General features: G+C 39.4%; 2 protein-coding genes across 2 annotated transcripts in view; one reads left to right on the top strand and one right to left on the bottom strand.

The window, feature by feature from the left end:
- The first annotated feature begins 4,619 nt into the window (after positions 1–4,619).
- Positions 4,620–6,142, top strand: LOC108105947 (putative RING-H2 finger protein ATL21A). Its single transcript, XM_017212743.1, has one exon. The coding sequence runs from the start codon at positions 5,116–5,118 to the stop codon at positions 5,644–5,646; it is 531 nt and encodes a 176-aa protein (XP_017068232.1). The 5' UTR covers positions 4,620–5,115; the 3' UTR covers positions 5,647–6,142.
- A 2,222-nt stretch (positions 6,143–8,364) lies between these two features.
- The window catches only part of LOC108105972 (frizzled), a 105,352-nt gene continuing 87,772 nt past the window's right edge, over positions 8,365–25,944 (bottom strand). The window contains exon 5 of the mRNA XM_017212775.2: positions 8,365–9,601. Coding sequence (XP_017068264.1) covers positions 9,069–9,601 — 533 coding nt within the window. The 3' untranslated portion in view covers positions 8,365–9,068. The remainder of the gene's footprint in view (positions 9,602–25,944) is intronic.

Raw genomic sequence — 25,944 nt, 5'->3', positions numbered from 1 at the left:
TTAAACTCTCCCCGACTCTATTTCTCTTCGGCACTCCAATCTGCACCTTTCTTGGCCATAAGTTGCCCTGTGGCATATGAGGCTCCCCAATTCTGTTCCCCCGCCCCATTGCCATGTACTTCATCAATGCCGCGCGCCGAGGCCAAGAAACAATTTTGAAATTTATGCTCACGACCCTTACTGTTCGTTGGCTATGGCGTCTCAGGAGGCCACCTCTTGTCCCCTCCCTTTCCCCACCACCTTTTGCAAAATTATTTTCATATTTTTCTCCTCCCCACCCTCCCCCCATCACCTCTTATTTTATTATTTATTTGCGCTGGCCGCGCATAATTCTGGCTGGAAAGCAGAGAGAAGTACATTCGTATATTCTTAAGATCGTTAATGAGTCTCCATTGTTTGGGCGATCAACTCGATTGGTGGCGACCTCTGACAGCTGGCTTCGACATGAGATCACTCACAGCTCAATGGCTTTTCATTAGGTTTTTCGTTTCTTTTTTTCTTCTTTTTCTTTTTGGCCAAATTGGGCGGAGACCAGCCACGGATCTCGGCGGAGTAACTGAAACGAAAGGCATTTAATTATTTGGCCAGATTGTGGGCCTTTTCGTGAGCCTTTAAAAGTTATGAATGTTGCAGGTCATGCCATAAAAGCTAATGCTTTGGCTAATTGACCCCTTGAACAGTTTTACAGGTTTTTATGGGTAATGAGTAGATTTTTTGGATTGCTAGGGGGAGTAAGAGGTGGGTGGGTAATGTAAATAATTTTTAAAGCTTAAAGAAAGCTGTACATACCCTAAATCTTCATAGATTTGTTAAGTAAATCTTCTAGAAATTGTTTAAAAAATAAATAGAAAATGATTAAGAAAGTTCAAATATGAAGACGACAAAAAGTTTTAACCTCCTTAAGCGGCCTTTTTCACATTTTTCTTATCTGCTTAAAAATAACTTTTTTTGACAAACTCCCCTTCGGCACTTTCCCTCTGCTTTCCATATAATTTTTGACACATTAGGAAGGCGCTAAAAAGAAATTATGACAATTAAGGCAAGCTCATTTGGCTGCCTGCCAGAACAAATCTGATTAGAAACCTCCAACCAGTTAAGGTCTTCTTCTTCTTTTTTGTTGGCCACATGCTGTTTGGGGCTTTTGTGGCTCTTTTGTCGCAATTGCTTTAATTACTCAAAGGAAAGGCCTTAAGAGGGCCACCTGCTGCATAGTTTATGCCACATTGGAGGCTCACCTTTTTGCCAACGCTCAGCAGGAGTTCTTGGCCCAAACTGATTTATGGCCAACAGAGAAACGAAAGAGCAGGGAAATGGAGAGAGTGAGAGCAAGAGCAAGCTAGAACTTTATCAATAAGCCACAGACAAAAGTTGGCCAAAAGGGGTTTTATCGGACTGAAATGTTTTCAAATTGCCAGATCGACCCCCCACACCCCCCCTAAATAACTATAAAATTTGACAACTTTTCGACATAAGCCCCTCCTTTCCATTTCGCAAAACTATTCATTCCGATAAACAACTCGATTCGATTATTTGCGATGCCATTAGAATCGATTTTCGGCCCAAAAAACTTTTCGACAACTGTCATTAGGCATTGTTGGATTAGCCAGAATGGAAGAGGGGGGAGTGGAGCGTGGTGTATAAAACGGGGAAACTTTATCAATTTGTGGGCATGGCTGGGGAATAATGTATGCCACCCCCTATCCGGAACTAATGGAATCTGGTTGGGCTTCCCCTCGAAAACTCCACCCCCTTAAATGAGTCATCTCTATTTGGGTTTAATTCCGGCCACCATCTCTCCGTTCGATCCCTTTCGATTGTTTGTCTTCATTTTGCAGCGCTTAACTGTGATTGACATTCATGCTCCATCATTTATTCATTTTCGGCGCCGAAAAGTTTTTCAACCATCACTCTTCTGGAAAATTTAATTGACTTTTCCCGGCGAAAAATTAGCAGCTACTTCTTAGGTCTCTCTCTCTTCTACCCCAATTTGGCGGGGCCATAACTAAGGCAAATATTGAACCAACACCCACTGCATCCACCCAATTTTCGCCGAGATTTGGTAGAAAGCGCTGCCGACTTGTTATTTGGCCTGGCAATTAACTTTCTTTTGTTTGCGGTGGACTTGCAGCCTTTTGTGTGATTTCAGCTAGTCGGAAATGGCCGAATTGGGGCGTTTTTTTTAAGGGGGGGTGCTGCTGGTGGTGGTCGCCCCCTTTGGCAATGAAATTTCATTGCTAGTTGAGCGCAGCTGTCGAGATTTTTGTGCGGCGCAGTTTGAAAATAGATTGGGTCGGAGGTCAAGAAAAGCTATAAGCCAATGAATTTTCAGGGCTATACAATTTTTGGCTATAAATATTTGTTATTTTAATAAGATGTAAGGGAAATTTCAGATGGTAAATTATAATTAAGCTCTCAATAAATTCTTAAAAAAAAGAGAAATTAAATAGGATTTTAAATATTAAAAATATTATAAAAAAAAAGGTATTTCCATTCCTGTTTGATGTCTTTCCTAAGCCTGGTCTTGTATTAGTTAATGATTTTAATCCATTTTCAGCGTTTTTCCCGACAAACATTTTTCGTTGCATACTTTTTGGGGATGTTTTTAGTGTCGCTCTCCTTTAGGGCAAAACCCGTAAGCCGGGACCAGCAAAACATTAATTAAGTTAACTATAAAGGGCGGTGCAGTGAATTCTTGGTTGGTCCATTTGTGCAGTTGCCTAATTGAAAATGGCAATTAAATTGAAAACTCCCCCCGGGCGCATTCACAAAGCGGCTTCCGTTCGGGCCAAAATTTCTTTTTTGCCCTGGATTGTGTCGCAACAAATTTGGTAATTAATTAAGTGTAACTTTGTTTTTAGTTGCTTTATCGTTGCTACGAAAGGTATACACTTTAGTGTTTGAAAATGATTATTATTAGTATTTATTATTTACCGGCAGATGAGTCCATGTTTTGCCCTTCCTGACGTCGTTCTACATCCTCTCTGAAGCGAATTGTCCATTCCTAAAAGTTTACAAAGGCTGTAACCACTGTATCCTTGGCCCTATAAGTTGCTGAATCTGCTTTGCAGACAATCCCTTGTCTGATTACAAACCAACTCCATTTTCTGGGGATTGATATTTGGATATTCGACCAAAGCGAAGCGAATCAAAGTCCATAGAAGGTAGGGTATCATACTCTCTGATATCGACTGCATGATGAAAGCTAAAACTAGAAACTACTGATTGTTCAGTTACCTAATGGTTTATGTTGAAATAACAGGCGTATGCTGACTTGATTGATTTTACTACCATGGAAAGATGAGAATATCAGCCTCAATTTAGAAGCTAAAATCTTTTTGTTTCCGTGACGTGCAGGCGCACAAAAATATCGCATTTCCGTGACGTTTATACTTCTCCACCAGCATTTCCACGGCCGAGAGTTCCTTTGCCTTTTTTATGGTTCTTTTTTAGTAACTTCCACATCTACTCATATGTTTTGCTTTATGATTTTCACGCCCGCATACAGCGGCAACAAAACTGCACTGCAAATAATAAAAGTTGGATGAGGCACGGAACATGGAACTGATGGGGATAAAAACATACTCTACTTCTGATCAAAGTTATTAATTTAATTTTATTTAATAAATAAATAAAAATATAATAAAATATTTATAAAAAATAACACATTTTTCATAAAAATATTTTTTTTTATTTAAAGAATTTAAAGCGCATCTCAAGTCGTCATAGAAAACAATCTTCTTAGTTCAGAAACATTTTTTGCCACATTAACGCCTGCACACGCCCGCGCCATTTTGTGGCCGTGTGTGCAGCCAGCTTTTCCTATTCCCTCCCTTCAGCTTTTCCTCCCCCCGCACAACCTCCCTTTACTCACCCACACATACTAACACACATTCGCGAAACCCACACATTAATAACTTTTTTATGGCGGTCGCATAAAAACGCAACAAAACTCACCGCCGAACATTGGATTCCATTTTGGTGTGCAGTTTTCTGTTTTTCTTCTATTTTTTTTTGTTGCTTTTTTTCGTCGTGTTGCTGAAAAGTTTTCTCTGTGGCTGTTGTAGTTGTTAAATCGCACACGTGTTTTGTACAACATTGCCATATCCTTCATATCCTTTAATACATGTCCCTCTGCGTGGGCGGCCAGAGTGATTTCCACCTCCCACTAGTTCCCCAATTTTAACTGCAATTTGTTGCCAAGGAGCTTAGCGACTGACTGAAGTCCACATGGAATAATAATTCGGGAAAACAAATTTTTAAAAATCATGAAAAATATCTACAAAGTGGAAAACTCATTCATTTTTTTGCTTTCTTTGTTTTAATGTGGAATTTAACATTATAATCTTATAATAAATACTAATATTTATTTTTTTAATTTCCCAATATTTTCCCTCTGTGCAGCAACAGCTTTTCCCCCTGAAAGTACAGTCTTTAGTCTAGATTTTATTTCGGCCTTTTCACCGCACACATGTGTTTCGAACGCTTTTGTTTTTGTCTGCGAGTTTTCCTTTTTCCAATGTTTTTCCTGCTGATGTTTTTTTGCGGTTTCTCTGCGGAGAGTATTTAGAAAACAAGTGTAATCAAAATTATATGGGCGTGGATTTTCTCGTTGCCACTCGTAAATTTCAAGGCTTACGGCCATGTGTTTCAAGTGTTTGTTGGGGGGAAGGGAGGTCTATGAAACTTGGCCAGAGGGTGTGTGGGCAAGTTATGATTGAATTTCGAGCTGCTTTTGTGGGCCCCTAGTTTGTCTGTCCACTAACATGAGTAGTTGCTTCTAATGGGAAAAGTTTTAGCCCAACAAAAGGATGGTGCGAAGAATCGGGATTTTCAGAGAGCCCTTGAAAGTCCATGTGTAGTGGTTAACTTTAGGTGGAAAAATGTTAGCGCAGGTAGTTGGAGTCAGACCATATTTTACGTTAATATACTTCTCACTATATCCTTACGGCTTCTTGGGAAAAAATACTACAAAAAATATAGTATTTAAATTCCTTTCAAATGCCAGAATATCAACTTTCAACTTTATAAGCATTTCTTTCAAAGGCAACTACCTACTTTTTGTAGGTTTATTTAATTTGACTTTCAGTTGACATTTGGCCGACATCACTATAAACAATGTCGTCGAACAGCACAGAACACCTGGTCGAATTTCAACGTCTGTGGGAGATCTTAAAGAATCTGCAGAATCTCGAATTTCTTTACCTAAGCTCGGACAATCTGCAGGATGCCGATGTCAATGTGGCGGAACGAGCTCGCCGGCTGAATTTGCTCAGAGGCCATCTAATGTATTTCAATGATGAACGCCTTCGCATCCTGGTACAGTTACGCCAGAATTTGGCCCAACGCGCTGCCATGGAGCTAAATAGTACGATGTCCCTAAGACAAGAAATGTTCGATCTGAGCAACGGACTATACGAACTAAGCGATAGGATGAGCAGTACGTCCGATGACCATAACTGTCCCATTTGTCTTTCGCCATGGACATCGCAGGGCAGCCATCGTGTGGTTTCATTGCGTTGCGGTCATCTGTTTGGGAGCCACTGTATAAAAACTGCCATCCGGAGGTCACGTCGTTGCCCGATCTGTAGGCGTCGGGCTCGTTTAAGCGATGTTCGCAGGATTTACGGTCGATGTTATTCTATGTAATATTGGTGTTCTCTATATGCGAAGTTTTACACTTTTTCTTTACTTTGCAAAATTATTTATTTTTACCAAATTTACGATTTCAAGTGGTTTGGGGGCATTTAACCCACACGACATTTGGATTGCTCTCAACTTTGTTCTAAAACTGTTAATATTATTGAATTTAATTTATGTATAAATACAAAACTAAACAGTAAAGCAGAATTAGTGTTAATTAGTGTTACGGGTAAAATACTTATTAAGGCGTTTTGCTTAAGATTATAGAATTCAGGCGTGCTCAACGGCTCGCTTTTCTAAATGCTCTCTTCATATGGGTTTGCTCTCCCATAAGCCTTGAGCACTCGCCGTTCTCTTCCGCTCTTCCATTAACACTTTTTAGTTTTCTTATTTCCGTCTCACTCCGTCGCTAACTGTAATATATTTTGTTCTTCTTTTTAGTTCGATCTTCGAGTACTTGCACTGGGATTCATTCCTTATGACTTCGGTTTCTGCTTTTAGAGTTTATTTCGCAGTGGAATTTGTAAACTGTTTCTCTTTCTCTCAGTTTACAGCTGCAAGCCAACACAAAAGCGTCACTAAATATGTGCACATCCTCTTTTATTAGTGTTAGTAAATGCCGAAAAATGAATTTGAGCAGCTCTGCTTTATTACATCTTTTTGCACTTTGGTGTTTATTTCGTAGTCGACCATCGACGCGAGTATGTAATTGAAATTTCGGCGGGTCAGTAAAATGAGTGATGAATTGGTTAGCAAAACAGAAGTGTTTTTCGTTTTCTCAGTACACAAAAGCAAACCAACATATGTGCCCGTTATCTTGTATTAGTGTTAGTAAATGCTCTCCAGTAAGACGAATTTGAGCACTCCTGATACAGTAGGCACTCGTATTATCAACTCAATTATCCTCTATATGTTGCAAAAACAATCAACATAATTATCTGAAAAGATGGTCAAACGAAATATTGCGAAATATTTTCCCAAACAATTGCCCAGAAATGTTTACCAAAAGGAATTAAAAAACACTGTTTATACATTTTTCAGTCTTTAACAATAAAATAAAGTTTTATTTTTTTGCATTTTCCGTTTGTGTTTGCTGGCTGCCATGTTGTTTATGTTTGTTTTATACACTTATAATTGTTCATTTGCCGCTGGGCACTCGCTATGTTACACCGACTATCGATAATTGCTATAATTAATATGCATTTCCATCAGCTTAAATGCTATACAAATCTGGCTTGGACAATAATTTTGTCGTATTTTACGTCTAGTGCCAATTTAAATCGAGGACTCAATTAAATGCGTTGGAAAACAAATGCTCAACAGTGAACAGTTTCTTAGTGAGTTTTACATAAATACATATTTTTGTCTACAAATATTTTAAATGGCAGTTTTTAACTCTTATTTAGTGGGTGGGTGGGGGATGGAGCGTGAGGGGGAAAAATTTCCATAAACTGGCAACAAAATGTTTGCATTTGTTTGTTCACTTAAGTGCTATGACTACAACGTCATTTAAAAATCGAATTAAAAATTATCCCATTATGCGCGTTTAGAATTAATTAGTTCAACAAATATACAATTACATTAAGAATTACAATTACAGTTACAGTTACAGTTAGAGTTACAGTTAGAGTTAGAATTACAGTTATAATTATAATAATAATCGTATTTGCATTAGGTTTAGCACATGGAGGACATTTATTGCTAAATAATACATTTATATAGTTTATGGTTTCCTTTTTCCTTAGTTTTTTTTTCTTTTTTATACATAGATGAAGCACGGATGTGAGCTTCGAACTGCAGCTGATATGGGTATGGATTGTATACTATACGAGGTGTGTTCAAAAAGTAAGGTGACTTTTCAAATTTCGCGGGGAACATATTTTCGATTATCGATTTTTTTGTTTTGTTATATTGGTACACTCTTCCCTAACATCTGTACCAAGTTTCAATGGAACATCCTCTTTTGTTTGGTTGTGAGAGGCGTAAAGTTACAAGTTATTTTGCGAGCTCGGCGATTTTTTGCTTTTTTCGGTCTTGGCTCGTCTGGGCTCTTCCATTGGGACGATTGGGCTTTGGTTTCGATATCATAACCATATACCCATGATTCGTCACCAGTTATGACCCTTTTGAGTAAATCTGGGTCGTCGTTGACGTCATTCAACAGCTCTTGAGCGATGCTCATGCGACGGTTCTTTTGCTCAAAATTCAGCAATTTCGGAACAAACTTCGCTGACACACGACTCATACCCAAAACGTTTGAAAAAATTTCATGGCACGAGCCAAGCGATATACCGACATCTTCAGCAACTTCTCTGATAGTGATTCGACGATTTTCCAAAACAATTTTCGTCACTGCTTGAACGTTTTCATCAGTTGTTGACGTGCTTGGGCGTCCAGAACGAGGCTGGTCATTGGCATCTTCCCGGCCATCTTGGAAGAGTTTGTACCACTTGTACACATTTTTTTGACTCAGAACAGTTTCACCGTATGCCACTGTCAACATTTCAAGTGTTTCAGAGCACTTAATTTTATTTTTTACACAAAATTTGATGCAAATCCTTTGATCCATATTTTTCGATAGCAAAAAATCGCCGAGCTCGCAAAATAACTTGTAACTTTACGCCTCTCACAACCAAACAAAAGAGGATGTTCCATTGAAACTTGGTACAGATGTTAGGGAAGAGTGTACCAATATAACAAAACAAAAAAAACGATAATCGAAAATATGTTGCCCGCGAAATTTGAAAAGTCACCTTACTTTTTGAACACACCTCGTATATGCATAATTACTGTGTGTCAGGATGGAAAATATATATGTGTGTTGGTTGTGTGACTAATGAACGAAATTCGAAGCCTTGGTTTGTCTTAGTTCTAGCACAGAACAGTCGAGGCTCACATCCTTGTAAATGCCTAACATTTATATCGTTATCATTATACCTATGCTATATAGCTATATCCTCATTAATCGTAGGGCACATTTAAAGCTTTCAACAAAAAAATTCAGAACCTAACTTAGAACTTGCGTCAAAATATGAAAGATCATAGAGAGGCTACAGGCTAGAGGCTAGAGGCTCGTATACGACGACGAAAGCATTTGAAATCCTACAAACCTTAACACCTAGAGTCTCAACTTATATGCATAGTTTTGGTTCAACAAGCTTGCTTTCATATCAACTAACATATTTCAAATTCAAACAATAGCCTAGGGTCAACTTTTGATTTTTAAAGGGTCATGTATTATATATTATAGATGAACTTTATACAAAGCCACTAAGAACTACGACTGCTTGAGGGTTTTCTTTTTTGATTTTACTTTTTGGGTTTTTGGGAACTGTCTATGTGCTAAACTCTAAGTAACTCTCGTTGGCCGCCTCTGGATCGGGGGTAAGGGGCGTGGACTTGGCCCCGCCCACCGGTCCCGTCTCATACTAGACGTACGCCTGCGCCCGGGTCCTAGGCTCCTTGCCCTGCAGTCGCTCTACAAAGTTCCGCCAGCTAACCATCGTCTTGCTGGAATATAGCCAAACACTGGATGTCACTCCCACCAGCATTGAGCAAAGGTATTTGACCATAAAGATCTGAAAGATGGGACGCGCCTCTGGTGCTCCCGGCGCCCTGGCTGCCGGACAAGGAATCGAGAAGGGTTTACAGATGTCCCGATGCCATTGGATCATCCACTCATCAAAGTTGTAGTATTCGTAGAACAAACATCCTAGTAAACCCACGGCGGGTAGTATGAACAGCCCGGAGAAGAAGCCAATCCTCAGCATTAGGCGTTCTAGCTTGTCTGTCCTTTTACCATCCGTCTTCATCACTGTACGGATACGGAAAAGCGAAATGAAACCGGCTAGCAGGAAAAGCGCTCCGATCGATAGGTAAATGCAGAGTGGCAGGATCAAGAAGGCGCCCAGGGAGTGAGTGTCCAGTTGGCCCACAAAACAAACGCCAGAGAGGATGTCACCTGGAAGGGTAGAAAATAGGTAAGATTTAGTAAGAGATTATTATTTAGAATACTTAGTTAAGATCAATAAACATGACCCTTATAAAAGTGAAATGTCCCAAATGCTTTCATAATTCCTTAAGCAAATAGAAAAAACTTTCTTTTTCCGGTCACTTTCTAACGCAGTCTTTTTGACCTTTTGAAACTCAAACAATATTTAATGTCAACAAATTGAGAATAACTGTTGATTGCAAAGCCCAACGGCTAAAAAGGCAGAACGGGAGATAAACAATGTTTAATTTTACCATTTCATGTACCTCTTTCGGGGTAAATATTTACCCAACGCTAACCCCAAACAGCAGCGTGCCCCTCCCACTTCACCTCTTCCATTACAGTTCAAAGTCAATGCGCCGCTTTGTTTAAACATTTTACGAGCGGTTAGGCTGGCTGCACCATCACCACCACCTCCATCTCTACCATGGAGGTTCCCCCGGCTCATTAGTGCTATTTATAAACATGTTACAATATAACCAGCTCACACCTGCCAGGCCCCCCGCCTTCTCTCTCTCTTTCTCTGATGAATTCATCATTCGTTCAGCCTGCCATATATCCGCTCATAAATTATCGATTAGCCCCACTCGTTGAAGCTTCTGCCTTTTTGCCTCTTTTTTCTTTCCTCCTTATAGGTGACATGTTAATTTCGGTTTTTTTTTCTCTGTGGTCGAGCTTTTCCAGCCACTGGGAAATTTTACACGCTTCGTTGCATTGTAAATACTTTCAGTTAAGTAGCCCCAATTTCACTTTTGCTTAAGTTTTCCTTTTAAAGTTGCTATCAATAGGGGCTTGAAAGACATTTTTTCAAGATTTTTCAGAACTTAAAAATTTTAAAAATTTATTTTCAAAATACTTTTTAAGATCCTCTCTTAAACCAATTCCGTTACCAGAAATCGTTTGCCAAGCTGCTAACATTATCATCCCAATTTAATGGGCACGCCTATAACATAAATCCTTAACCCATCGTTGCTCTGACATTTATAGCCATTGAATTCGCATTCTCAACGCCAGATGGCGCCTTTACAAATCGCCAGCCTTTGAAGTTATCTACGACTAGAAGACTGAAATATAACTTTATACCATAAAAGTCATGTCATGCTGACAAAACCAAGAGCTAACCATAGCCAGAAAGAGAGGTAAGAACTAAACAGAAAGAGATAGAAAGCCTAGACTTGGGGAAATTAAGCGAGTTGAGAGACCGGGAAAAACCGCCGATAAACGAATACAATAAATAACAGCAGGCAGTCTGCAATATCCTCTGTAGAAAACAGAATTCAACTAGAAGAATTCTTTCTTACCATAACTTTAAAAGTGTAAAAAAGAAACGAGCTATACCCACACGTAACCAAAACTCTATTGAATATAAATCATAAATTCTGGATATGAATATGATCGTTTGGTGGATCTACTATATATAGATATATATACGTTATGGATATGCCACCTGCCGTTGGCTTCTTTTTCGTTGGCCACCAACTCAATCGCAGTTCCAGTTTCCCTTCCGATATTGATCTTAATTTATCTCAGAGCCTGAGAATGGTTTGCCATTCGAATGAAATGAAATCAAATGAAATGCACCACCACAGCAAGCCAGGGAAACCGGACTTTCGGTCTCCGATCGAGTATTGATAAATGAAGAGCAGGGCGCCCCATACCCAGAACCAGTTCTATTCGTGTCCTTATGGCTAAAAGAAGGTGCAGAGAGGAAAATTGAAATAATTTTCCTACTTTAAGATATCAGAAACACAGCTTTGTTTGGTATTTTAAATATCAAAGTCTTATTATGGCGAATATCCTTGATTTTAATCCAAGAATGAAGTTAACTTTATCATCTTAAGCACTCTTTTTTTCTCTCTCTGCATGGCTGGTAAACCAGTTTTGTATTTTTTCACTTATTTCAGCTTCATTTTGGAAAATTGCAGGCGGCACAAGTTGCTGTGACAATTTCTGAGTCTCTGCAGTTGAGAGGCTTCTGCCAGGAACTGAGAGATGAAGCAGCATCAGCAGCAGCATCTTTGCAGCAAGAGCACAACATCAGCAACAGAGACTGCAACAGCAGCAACAATGCATGTCAATTGTTTTGTATGGCATGAGGAATGCATGTTGCACTGAAAGAAACGGGTTCCTCGAGGGAGCTAGCGACAGGGAGAGCGAGGTGACTTTTTCAGCTGTCAGTCAGGGATTCCTCTTCCTCCTCTGCCACAGCTCGTTTTCACTCCTTCTCCTGATGAAGTGCAGACAGTTGAATACCATTTTTAGCCAATGTCACATTGCCACATTTGATTATGACGAAGAAGCTGCTATTGTTGCCTTTGTTCTGGTTGGTAATACCAATTTCGTTTCAGCCCACATTGTCCAATCGCAAAAGGTGTTAATCTGCTGGGCAAATACAGGAATGCGGGAATACCAACCTTAAAGTTGGCCAAGCAAACACCTTGAAACAAAGGTAAGGCTTTGTATGAGTAGGTGGTTTACTTTAACCATTACTTGTCGGGGAATATATTCTTTATTGATTACTTATTCTTTAGTCACAAAGTAAGTTAAGGGTTAAGAAAGGTCTTTCAAAGGAAAAGTGTAATTTTGACGGTTGATTTTGTTGTTTGGTTGACAATTCCACACATTTTTAGTGTTTGTTTTTAGTTGGTTTACCTTGTGAATGTGACAAATTCAGAGAAAAGAAAGAGCTTTTAGGAGTAGAGTGTTAAGTAATTTGAATATAGGGTGCCTTCAGGAACAGCGCTTTACATCTTAATACAATCTACTAACTAAAACCTTTGTAGATTTCTCCATCAGTTACCCCTTTCAGCTTTCAGCTTTTTAGTTTCCGCGGTGAAGTCAATCTCATATGACATTTCACCTGCTCGCCAGTTCCTGTTGACATTATCCTCCCCTCTCTGCCCGAGGAACCCCCTTTGACTTTACTGCTCTGTGTGGCAGGCAGTACACTATCTGCCTCATATCTATGTAAAACTCTTGTACACATGCTCTGATGATGAAACTGTCAACTGTCATTTAAAATTTTAATCGCATGTTCTTCGGGTCCGTTTCCCTCTCTCTCTCTCTCTGTGTGTGCCTGCCCCTTTGTGTGGCAGTCACTGCCGGCGATTATTATTGTCGCCAGCAGAAAACAACGAGAGAGTTGAAGATTTTTAATTACTCTGGCACCATGGCCCCTTCAGGGGGGAGGGGGGGAGTAACCCTTGCCAACCCGACGACCACTGACAGTTGCTTATCGCGAAGCTTTATAAAAATAATACAGGGAGACGGGCGCAGACGGAGCAGACGTCATTGGGCTCTTTGCTTTCATTGCTTTTGCTCGGCTGCTCCATTTAGATAAATGACACATAAATTAAGCAATTTTCCTTTTATGCTACCCGCTAATGAGTGGCTATGTTGTAGGGGATATGTTGGGAAAACTAAGGGGGAGAAAAGTCTATAATAGTTTAAAGTTGAGTTTTTGGTTATGATTTTGAATTTCCTTTGAAAGGACTTTGTTTTTTAATAACAAAACTGGAAAAAACTAAACTTTTTACAGGGTATTTTCATGCTTAAGTTGGAATTTTCTAAAGTTTCAATTTCGCTTTCTTTCTTTCCCCTTTGTTCGCGATAAAATAATTATAAAACAATTGTCGGGCTGCTTATGGCGTTTTCCTTATACTCCCTACTATATATATATTTATACTCCCCCCCTTTACACCCCTTAACCTCTTTATGATCGTTAGCTAACTATTTGCTCGCTGTATGAGCGTTGACCCATCTGCGGAGGGGGTTTTGTGGTGGCTTCCATGGCTGTGGAAAGAGGAAAAAGGGCAGCCAAAGCTGGGGGCACATCTGTTTTAGTAACGAGAATTCTATCTCAATAAAAGTTTATTTGCTCTCTTAATGCGTTTTTTTTCTCTATCATTTTATGGACAATGCTTCTCAAGTGTTAGATAAACATTTTGACAACAAAGTCATAAAGTTGCCATGGCTAATAATGGCTGTGTGGATGGATGGGATGGGATGGGGCGGCTTGACTTTGTTTGGGTTAAAGGAAAAAGCTGTCTACTATGCAATTTGTATTCTTAGTATTGCATTTAATTTGATAAGTTTTATGGCGATTGTTGTTTGTTGATTAAATGGGGTTTTAGAGGGTGTAAAAGTAAAAGTTACAAGTTTGTTGGGGAGTTAAAAAATATTTTAAATAATCATTTAAGTTACATTCTAATTAAAATTAATAAGTATGATGAATTTGTTACTTTTTTTATCATGAAAAACTTTTAATTTAAACTTTTTTCCTAACACTTCTCACGTAATGCCCATTAAGATCACATCTTCTTAGCCACATTTAAATACTCTTCAGCAATTTTAAGCCTTAAAGAAAAACCCTTGCCAAATTTAAAGTTCAACAACCTGTTGCATAAGCCCTCCCCCCCCTAAAAAAAGAAGAACTGCCAACTGAGGCTCAGAAAAAAACACAAAAAAAACAAAAAACGCAACCAAAACCTCCGACACGCGACATTAAAAACGTGGCAGGCAATAAAAATTGAGGTCAACAGCAACGGCAGCTAATGAATAACAAAGAAAACGCTAACTGTTGAGGCAAAAAAAAAAAAACAGAAGAAGAAGAAAAAAACGACAACAAGTGGCACAGCAAGGAGGAAAAAGGGTTGCCGTGTCGCATAATTTCGCATTGAAAATGTCAACAGCAAAGCGATGTTGTTGCTGCTGCTGCTGTTGGAAAAACGAGGCAGAGCACAGAGAGTCACTCTTATCAAGATGCGCAATTAAATATGGAAATGTGCAACGGAGACGCGAAACACACACACACACAGAATGGAAAATGCAAAATGTAGGGAAATGCAGAGTAAAAACCAGCAACAACATAAAATCGGAACACGCGACAAGTGTCATTAGCAACCCACTGCCCCTAAAAAAAGGAAAAACTTTTTTTTTTTCTCTTTTAACAATTTAATGTCATTTTGGTTGAACATTTTATTTAGTAAAAGTTCATGTGGCAAACGCAGAGGTGGTGTGGCACTGTAAGAAAAAGTTTAACCTAAAATCTGTGATGGAAAAAACTGAAAATCTTTCATAGTGCCAGTGGGAAAATGAATATAAATCAGTTTCAAATATCAATGCGGCTTAAATATGTTTTCCATAACTTTTTTCATTACTATTTAACCTAATAAATTTTCACATTTTCACTGTGTAAAACTGACGACCTCATTTGTGTAACATTAAGTGTCGTTGTTTCTGTTTGCTGTTTCACATTTATAGTTGCTGCAAATATTTGGAAAATTAAACATTGACGCAGGGTTGGGGGTGGAGTGGGTTGGGTTGGGGTATAGGTTCAACAAATGTTTGTACGAAAATTCGTTGAGAATTTATATAACGTGTCGACATCGGCGACAGCCACAACAACAACAACAACAACAACAGCGACAATTAGGAGCAACAACAGCTGGCGGCAACAACATTGGCCAAGGTTCAATTCAGTTCACACACTCAGACAAGGCAAACAATTTCAATTTGCATGTAGAGGAAGCCCCCGAACACGAATATAAACTCAGACAAACTCACACACATACACACACACTGGCACAATTGGATGTCGAAAGTTCAAAGTTGGAAGCAACTATGCTCGAAGTGGGGGTGAGGATTACTGTAGAGGCTGGCTAAGAAGAAACTAAGGCTTAGTTAGATTTCAGAGACTTTCACTTTGTTACTTTCAATCAATTTAAGCGGACTTTTAGATTTAGATTAAGTAATCTTTTTTATTTCTTTAAATAACTGATTAAGGGTTGGGCATAAAGAAGCTCCACTGTTATGCTCTTGCAAAGTGTTCTGAAGTGGACTAAGTTCTGCGCTAGTTTGTATGGCATGCAGCAGCATATGGAATGTTGCTGATTGTTGAATGAACATGTTTTGTTAGTTGAGTTGAGGTTAGATTGCTAGGATTCTGTTAGACATTCAAGTGGGCCCACAGACTTATAATTGCTTACAGAAATGCCTTAGCTTTGGCGTCCCCTTCAATCGTTTTCTTTATGTTTGCGCAGCAGTACTTCACCTTTCGTTGTCCTCGCTGTTTTTATTCATTAAATTGCACTAAGAAGCAATAAGAAAAGTTTGAGTTTCCCCCCTTTTTGTAGGGACACACTCCCTATTCATAGCGCGCATCCTGTACTTTAGCTTCAATGCCAAAAAATCCAGCTTAGACATGCATTAAGTTCCTAGTGACAGCGGACAAATCTCGTTATGATGCACAGGAAAAAGTTAATGGAGAAAATTAATCATATACAGCCCGCAGATTATGTGATTAATCTAAAATATGTTAAAACTGTAATAAATCTTCTTTCTTTTTTATAAAAAATATGACCAAAATTAAAGTTTATTAAAAAAATTAACCACTTTCCGTCACACATGACGTATACTTTATTCAGTGTCCAGATCCCACATCTCTCTCTCTCTCTCTCTCTCTCTCACACTAACAGCGCATTTCAACGCCATGAGCACACCACTAACACCAAACCTCACACATGCACATACACACACACACACACACGTCGTATTTGTTTTGTGTTTTCGCATTCCTTTTTTTCCTTTATTTCGTTTTTTCTTTTCTTTTGCCATATTTAAATGAAAACGAGAAGGTTAGAGAATGCTAGGCGCGAACGAGAGAGGTGAGACCGAGCTTAGACAGAGACAGATACAGGCAACCGCAAGCAGTGAGCTTGGGGCATATGCTTGACATTAAGTGCGGCGCGCCCTCTGCCGGCAAGCGCACTCGCATTCTCATAATGCGCCGAAGGTGGCAAAGTAATTAGTGAGCAGCCGAAAGAGCTCCACTTGCCCGCCTCTGCCAGCTTATGCTTATGCTCCTCTCTCTCTTTCACGTTGTTCCTATCTACAGTAATTGTTGACGTGGTCATGCACTTGCTGTACACTGAAAAAAATAATATACCTATTATATATTTTCAAGGTGTAAATTAGTTTTAAAAACTTTCTACAACTTCTTAAGTTTTCTTTAGTAAAAATGAAATAAATTTTAATATTTTAGTAATTGATTATACATTTTTTTTCAGTGTAACTACTTTTGAGGGGTTAAGCGCAGCTTTTCATTCTCCTTTCACCAGAAGAGTGTCCCATTTGGAAGCCCTTTTTCCCCACCATTTTCCCACCGCACGTGCGGAAATGAGTTTTGTGTATTTCACTTTCCATTTTCCGTGGCCCCTCCTTCTTCTTCTTTTTCTACTACTTGATTCTACCTGGGCAATAAAAAAGGATTAAAATTTATGAAATTGCTTCGGTTTTTGGTATTTGCGGTCGGTCGAGTGAGGGAAATGGAATTGGAACGTGCTTGTGGGTTAACTTTGGGTTAAGCCCAAGATGGGTGATCCATAAATAAGCGAATGGCTACCAAAAGTGGGAGTGGGAGTGGGAGTCATTTGACATAAATCGTGATATATGGCGAATTTTTATATCTAAAGGAATGCATAAAGGAAGGTAAGGGAAAGGGAAAGGGAAATTGTCTTTTTCTTTTTCAAGAAAATTGAATTTTTCAGAAAGATTCAAGTTAAAAAACTAGATTTCTTGAGTTAAAAAACAGCTTAAGTTAAAATGTTTAGTATAAAAAACAAAATAAATCTCAGTGTATTTACTTCGATATCAGTAAAAAACGGAAAATGGAAAAGTTAAAGCAAAAAACAAAGAACCTGATTTATAATTAGAAAGCTCTTGAGACCGGAAACTGATACCAGAATGCTTTACCTTACAGATTGTTCTTTTGAATAACTCCTTAATATCCTTTTAATTTACCCCCCATTCCCTTCCCTACCACCACCAAACAAGCAGATTTATTTTCTTTACTCTCCCTCTCTTTCTCTCTTTTGGCATTTTAATTTTTAGCTTTCCATTTTCCGGACAAGAAAACAGCGCAAAATAAATCTCCTTTCTCGTTTTCTTATTACTGGCCCACACGTTCGCGTGCGGTTCCTGCGGCTGACCCATAAAAACCCTTTTCCACATCCTTAAACCCACTGCTCTGCCATCAACCTTAACCCATTCGTGCCGACTGTCGCGTGCTGGCTTAGCTTCAGCTCAATTATCCAGCGACACGACCACGCATAAAAAATCAGGCACAGCAGCAGCACCAGAAGAAAAAAAGGGCAGCAGAAAAATGTTCATTAGGGGAAATTCCATTTAACGAAATTGTTTTGGGGCTCAAGTTGCCCTGAGTTGGAGGTACAAACACTTAACCCACTCATTCAACTTGAGTGCTGAAAATGTTGAATGTGATTTGCCCGCCTTGGCGTTGAGATTGTTACGATTATGGTTAGGTTTTTGGGGGGCAAGGGAAATAAAGTACAAATGGGGCATAGAAAAATGTATACAAATTGCAAGGTCTGGCAAAAATTCACATTGATAAAAATAGCCTATTAATTAGCGCAAACAAGAATATATCTTAATCCATTTTCCTTTTCTTATCTTAATCAGCTTTAAGCCTACGTACCGAAGGGGCCATGAAAAGAGCGGACAACCAACCAAAAAAAGACGACCCAAAAGCCAACAGCATTTCTCTGGAGAAAAGCTTTCCTTTAGCCACAGCAGTCAACACCAGCGGGTGTTGAGACCCATGAGAAACGTACCCATCTAGGTAAGCGGTTCCTTCCGCTGCTCAGGATCCCGCCCCTTCTCCTCCTCATACTCCTTGGAAAACTGCTGGTAAAAGTTTTGCGGGAGTTTTCCCCCAAGAGTTTTTGCTTACATTTGCCGCCACATCCTGAGCTCTGGTCTTAGAACAAAACAGGCCAAAATTCCCAAAGTGCCAGGGAATGAAAAGCGCAATGCAGGGCGCAGGCGGCTCAAAGAAAAATATCAAGTATTATATAATATGTATTAGCGAACAGGCAGAAGACGCATATGGAAAATAAATTAGAAAAGTTACAGTTTGTTCTCTCGCCTTACGCCTCTCTCGCAACACACAAAAAGCGAAGACAAAAGTTTGGCCCAAATCTCTATAGGAAATTTATTAATATTTTATCAAGGAACCCCGCCCCCCACCCCGAAGAACAAGAGCTCTTGTATACATTCAATTAAAAGTTGCTTGAGCAACATTTGTTTACCATTTAGTGTCCAAGAAAAAAAACTGGGAAAAATACAAGAAAAAAAGAGAAGAAGAGCAGAAAAACTGAAAGGGAAATCAAAGTTTATGAAGGCGTCAGATGCGTAAAGACAAATACAAATAAATTCAAATGAAAACAAATATCAATGGAAAGGTCAAAGCACAAGCCAACAATTTGTTTTCCACTTCCGGACTGAAACTTTTTTTCTGGCTCCTGCATCTGTAATGAGGCTTTTCCCAATGTTTGGGAAAAAAAGGTTTCGGCTATCAATTGCGTTAAATTTGTTGTGGCCGGAAAAGTCGAAACTCTGATTGATAGCAAACAAATATTGGTGGGCTTTTTCTCTTTTCTTTTTGTGTTTCTTTCATTATTTTCAATTAATCCTTTTTGTGTTGTTTTTTTTAGGGAAATTAGAGAAAATTGAAAGAGGAAAAACATCTCTAATGAAGCAAATAATGAAAAATGGTCCTCTTAGGCAGGAATCATTAATAAAGCGATGAGCTGCTAGAAAGGATTTGTTTTTGGATTTTGAAGATAGAAAAACCTCTTTTTTATTAATGTCATTTTCCATGTTTTCTTTGATTTTTAGTCCCTTTAAAACTTCATTTTAACAACTCTTTCTCTTCGCTTTTTATTAGCCATTCGAAAGTTTTATTTCCCGTTTTCAATTATTCGGAAAATTTGCCACTTGCCTCGCCTCATTGCCCATTTACAACTTGTTCCCACTAAAGGCTTTTCAGCTCCCCCTCTTTCACCATCTTATGGCAAAGCCGCCCTCTTGCTCTTCAGTCTTGAGGGATGCGCATCGCACAAATTATTAAGAAACATTCTAGCAAACTGCAGACAAAGTTGGCAACAAAAGGCAGCCCGCTTAATTATACACACCATTAATAACTAAAACCAATTTGTATGCTCTGCCAGGGCAAAGTGGTAAAAGGAGGTAGAGAGGGGGAGTGGGGTGTAATGCACCTACAACTGCAACACATGTGACACCCAAATTCACCCCCACACATGCAATGCATGCCATAGAGACCATAAATCAACGCACAAAGGGAACAATAACAATGAACTGAGAGTGGGGAGGGGAAACAAGCAGCGGCACATAAAGAACAAGAAGAAGAACCACTAAAGGAGAAGCAGTGCTGGCAAGCAGTGCAGGATAGTAAAGGAGAAGCAGAAGAAGAAGAGGAGTAGCCACCATAACGGCAAGTGAACGCAATTTGTACAACGGGACTTCCCTTTTGGAATCTGAATGAATGGAAGGGAGAATGAAGTAAAAGCAAGGCATTACACTGAGAACATAGTCAGGATCATAACCATTGAAGTCTTTGGTACTCCTGTGGCTCTAAAACTGTAGTTTTTCCCCCTAACAAAGTTAAACCTTCATTCCTCCTTTCTGCCTCTCAGTGTAATAGTTAAGAGCAGCAGCATCAGCAAGTACAATGTCTGCCAAAGAACAATAACCGAGGAGAAAAAGCCGTGTTGCAAATAAGCAATATTGATGAGTGGTACGCCCGCTCGCCCGCCAGGGGGCGCCAAGACAATGCCAAGGCGATTGTGGGAGCAAAAAAAAACCAAACCCCAAACGAAAAGGCAAAAACAAAAATTCCTCCAAAAAAGGCCACACAAAATGCAAAATGTGCAACTAACGAGTAACTGCAACATACACACACACACACACACACACATACACATCCACTTACACATACCAATACTAAAACAAAGGTAAACAAAGTTCTTATAAGGAAAGACGAGGTGGTGGTGGGGAATCCCCCCCATCCGATTTCTAAGCAGCTTTTGTCGTAACTATAAACCGCTCGCTGCAGGGCAAAAGTTTCTCCTTCTTGACTGGCCCAAAAAAATCTTCTTGTTAGTTTAGGTTTTCCGCCTCCTACACCCTGTCTTTTCCTGATGATTTTATAGTATTTTTTGGGTCTTCCGTTTCTTGTTTTCCATTGCGGCATCATTATAGGGTAGCATTCCAGAAATGAACACAAAATTCCGGCTAAAAGAAAGGGAAAAATCGCTCTAGTCCGGCTGAGCTGAGCTCATTAAGTTGAAGTGAAGCGCAACTAGCTGTTTCTCTTTCGCACACTGTGCTTTTTCCATCCCTTTCGCACCCCATGAAAATGTGTTTTGAGGATTTCCTTTTCGCCTTCACGCTTTTGTGAGTTGTTCCTGTATAACGTGTAATTAACATCTGAAGTGTTTGTTGTTCTGCTTTGTCTGAAATGGGTGGCAAAGTGGAGGCGGGGAGCGGTGGCAAATACGGGGAAAACAAGAGGAAATTGTTGCCATTTGAAGGAGTTTTGAGTGCCGGCAGGGAGACGCTTTTCCTTTGACTGCGTTTCAAGTGAGGGGGTTCCATGTTTGCAATTTGCCACTTTAGCTTAGAAATATTAGTTTTAGAAATTAAAGTTTTTTTTCGCAAGAGACTTTAAAACTGTACAAAAACTAGAAATTTTAAGTAAATTTCTTTAAAATATAACAATTTGAGAATTAAGTTAAGTTTAGTGGGTAAAAAACTTGAATTTTAACCCTTGACTCTTTACTGCTTTCTATATATTTCCACCCATTTAAGGGTCTATCAGAATGCACTTAACACAATTGCCAGACACAAAAGTTCAAAGCTGTAAAACTAACTGAGGAAGTTAGTGCCCTCTCCTTACCCGCCCTCTTGAACTGACAACTTTTCCATCTAACTATTAACTACCAACAGGTGTTTTTCCTCTTCCATTTCGTCGATAGTTTTGACACAAAAGTTTTTGGCTCATTTGCGTAAAAGTTAATAAGGGGGGCGGGAATAAAAATGAAAAGTCAGAATTGAAAGACCCCTTGTAAGCTGTACCACTTAATTATGAGGCAAGTTACTTAAGTACAGAGAGAAAAATATATAACAAGATCTGAAAAATTCCTTTAAAATCTTCTTTAAATCTTCCCCAAAAACTAAAAACATTTTCTCTTTGTGCTTTCCCAGTTGATTATGCAATTTGTCTAGCTGTCAAAAGACGACTTCAGCCCGCATTGATGTTTGAGAGATAGTGGCTATATCAACGACCTACTCAGCTTTCCATCCCCTCCTCTCTCTCTCTCCTAACCCACTTATGTTTACCCACCGATTGGCAAATGATTAATAATCGAAATGTCAACGCTGTCCCTCCGTTTGTCTGTCAGCCACAAAGTCACTTGACAGTTTAATCAATTTGTGTGTTTCGACTTTTCCCGACTAAAATCTACATGCGGGTTGGCAGGCAGAAACAAAATTAACTTAAGTGGCGGCTGGAAAAGCAGGATAAATAGAAAATTTTATATAAAATGTTGACCGAACAAACAAACAGTTTTTGAAAAGCAAACAATAGAAATTGCCGGGCATTGTTAGTTTTTGGGCGAGATGAGCAAAAAGGCAACAAAGACAGCATTCGACATAAGGAAGAGAGCAATATAGCAGCTGTGTTGGGTCTGAATCTTAAGAGATATATCCCACATAAGCTTTGTCCCTCAACCCACCTCCCCCTCTATTAGCTTTGTTTTCTCAACAAACAAACAGCGAGTGACGGCGGGTGGCAAGGAAAATAAACAAAAATTATGACAAACCAAAGCGAAGTCAAGAAAGGAAAAAAATAATAAAAATGCTTAAGAAAAAATAGCAAACCGCAGTTGGAAAGGCACGTCAACGTATTCGTGATTGCAGAGAAAATTATTATTTTTAATATTTAAGATTAAAAAAAGATGTTAAATTAAGAAATTTTCTGAGTAAAGTTCATTTTAGAAGCCTTAAAAATTTAATAATTTTTCTTTTCTTTTAATACTTTCTAAAAATCTCAAAAATTATACAATTTTTCTCTCTGTTTTTCAACTTGGAGTGGGTGAAAAACTACTAATAAACAGGCCTGTATAAGGGGCTAGGTAACATGAGGAAGGGGAAAAGTCAGCCCTCTGCATGCATTAGACATAAAAATTCCAAGACATAAAGCCAACTAACATGTAACCAGGTTAAGACCGAGGGTGACAAGGGAGCTGAGCTTTAAACTCGCATAAATATGGGGACTTAATGTCTGTTGGGGGGGCAGGATTTTAAATAGGGGGGGAAATAGGGGGAAGCAGGGAAGGAAGTGTTACCTTGTGTTGGCGTTTGTGCCAAAGCAATAGAAGGTGATTTTATGCTTTCGGAATTTAAGTCGTTAACCGACGTGGCAAACTGTCATAACTGTAGCTGCTAAACTGTAGGCTTTTTACACTTTTTAAATCAACTTTTTAAGAATCTTAAATTTTACTACAAAATCAGACATTTCCCGCCACATCTACTGCCAATATTTACTTTCTTTTTATTATTCCCATCCATGTTCCTTAATGTAACATTTAACTGTCATTGGCAGCTTTTCTTCCTCAGCTACTTCTTTGTCCATCCATATCAGTAGTAAACCACCCAAAAAACTCAACCCAAAGACAACAACAAATTTTCCCATAGCCTGCTGCTGCTGTTATACACACTGTTATACATCGCCCATCAGCGTCCAGTGCAGATGCTACTTGAGAACTTTCCCACCTCCGTAGCTCTCTCTCCTCTCATCTTACCCAACACTGATGACGTTGTCCTTGCAAGCAAATTTCTTGGACTGCTGCTGTTTTCACTACCTCCTGCCCTCAAGCTCTCTACCCCCACCCTCCCCCAATCAAGTCTTAATGCCCTTCTATGGGAGAAGTTATGACCCCTACCTGCTGACTGCTGGGTTGCCAAACACACACATTTATGGCTAAGATAGACGAGGTAAAGGTAATAGTATTTGAAATTTGTTAAGAATCTGTTTAATAAGATTATTTAAAGGTAAGCCTCATCTATAAAAATTTGAAAGATTTTAAACAAAAATGGTGTTTTGGTAGTTAAAAATAATAATCTTTAATCTGTGAATAAGAAAAGAGATTCTTAGAAATTGTTAAAAAATATATAAGACCAGACAACCAGAGACGGGGGACAAACAGGACCGGAGTGCACACATGTAAAATGGCCAGCCCTGACTAAACATTCACATCAGACCCAGAGTCGCAGACGGAGTCAGACACATATGGCCACAACAGCATGGAGAAAAAAAAAACACACACACACACAGACAATAGATACAAGAGAGATGCATGAGAAGAAGGGGGGAGGACTATACCAGAGGGGGCGGACGGGGCAGAGGGTATAACTCAGTGAACAGCCGTTGACCATTGCCTGACATTTGAGCCATGTTGTCAACGTTCGTTCGTTTGTTGTAGCAGAAGTTGTTTGCTGTTGTTGCTTGCATCCATTATGGCTGTTTGCTGCTAACCCCTCGACTTCCCACCCCCTCTCTCTCTCTTAGCCTTAACTCCCAAACCCCCCTCCTTAAAACCCCTTCTCTAGCCACCCTTGGTTAGTTCGCTTTTTGCCAGCTTTGTCTCGTTTCATTGGAAATTTTCGTTTTGGGTCTTGTTTGAAGTTTATGTGGCCATCTCTTTCCCATATACCTTCCAACTCCCCCACCCAAAGCATATCTTCTTTTGGGTATTACCACCCCTCTTCATGTAATACATCCTCATCATGGCCCTAGTTTAGCATATGCTTGGCTCACTTAGTGGTCTTTAATGAGTGGCTACTCCTACTTTGGCTACTTAATTCAGTAGCAAGTAGTTACCTCTCTTTCTTTGTCTCTATGGCCATCTCTCTCTCTCTCTTTTGCCAAGAAGTACATCAAATATGAGCAAAAATAGCAAAAGCTTGTTTGTTTTATCTTTCCACAAAATTAGTTACAGACGACAACGACAACGACGACGATGTCCACTTCGAATGTTGTCCGTCATCTTCAAACAGCTGTCACCGAGTAGTGCCCTGTCTCCCTCTCCCTCTCTCTCTCTCTATCTCTTTCTGGCTGATTGGTGCTCTATATGGTTATGGCCTAATAGCCAACCTAATAAGTGCCCAAACTGCCTGGCTATATCTGACCATGTTTTGGCCATTTCCCATGTGCCCCATTGGCAAATTATCAACTTGACCACACAAAAGGCGGCAACAGCAACGGCGGTTGAGGAAAGGAAGAAAGATTTTTGCGGCCTGCAAATGACATCCATTTCTGCTTTTGGCCAAACTGATGGAACGGAAATTAACCAATAGATTGCTTAGCCACCCTTGGCGGTCTTTAATTTTTTAATTAATTGCTTGTCACGTTTGTCCAGCTAAAAGAGAAATGGACCGCGAAATGAAATGGAACGCGAAAAAACAGAGAAATAAACTTTTATAAGATTTTCCAAGGGTTTGATAAGAACTTTTGGTTTGGAAAACACAAAATTCTTGTAAGAAAAGACTTAAGGAAAATGAGCTGAGGGTTTTCTACTAAATTATTAGTAATTTTAATTAATAAATTAAAAAATCAAACAGAGAAAGGAAAGCTGTCAGAGGCCTTCATTTTGATTTTGCTTTTTTAACATTTTTTTAAGAATTCTTTTTGCTGCCAGAAAAGTTTAAGAATTTGCTTAACTTTAACTTTAACTTTTACGAACTTTAACTTTAACTTTAACTTTTTTACAATAACTTTTCTATTTTTTAACACGTTTTCTTCAACTGTTTTCAGTTCACGTTTTGTTGTGTCTGCGTCAGCGAAAGGCGGTGGAGAAATAATTGTGGCCTCATCGCTGCACGTTGCTTAAAATAATAGTAATAAGTGGCGGTTAGTCTGCGGTTCTATCGCCCCCCCTTTTTCCTCCTCCCCCCCCTTGATGCAACATCTCCAATGGAAAGTCATAAAAACTGCCCCAGCCAGACGACACTTCTGTTCGAAAAAAAAAGAAAAACGTAGGAAATGGAAAGACAGAGCCTGCGATAAACCATAACAATGGCAAGGAGACTGCTAGCTGGCTGGCTGGATGGTTGGCTGGCAAGGAAGCCTCTGCAGTGGCAATAATTGTCATCATCATCATCTTCATCATAGTCATCTTCTGGTCAGCCGGCAAGTGGGCGGCTCTTTTTCCAGATACCCCAGCCAACCAGTCCAGCCCCGTCCAGTCCAGTGCAGATCCAAACTGCAAGACGACAATCAAAGTCCATGACAGAACCGCAGCAAAAGAAAAGCTAAGTAAACTGAAAGCAAGTTAACCAGCGACATTTTTGAGATGCCGCAATGAGAAGGAGAAAAGGCCTCGAAGAACAAGCAACTAAATGGCAAAACGGCTGTGACTTGCCTTCAGTTCAGT

The sequence above is a fragment of the Drosophila eugracilis genome, unplaced genomic scaffold (genome assembly GCF_018153835.1).
Source record: "Drosophila eugracilis isolate 14026-0451.02 unplaced genomic scaffold, ASM1815383v1 contig_2154, whole genome shotgun sequence".
NCBI lineage: Eukaryota > Metazoa > Arthropoda > Insecta > Diptera > Drosophilidae > Drosophila > Drosophila eugracilis.
Note: the sequence above shows the minus strand (reverse complement) of the source record. Positions and strands in the feature narration are given on the sequence as shown.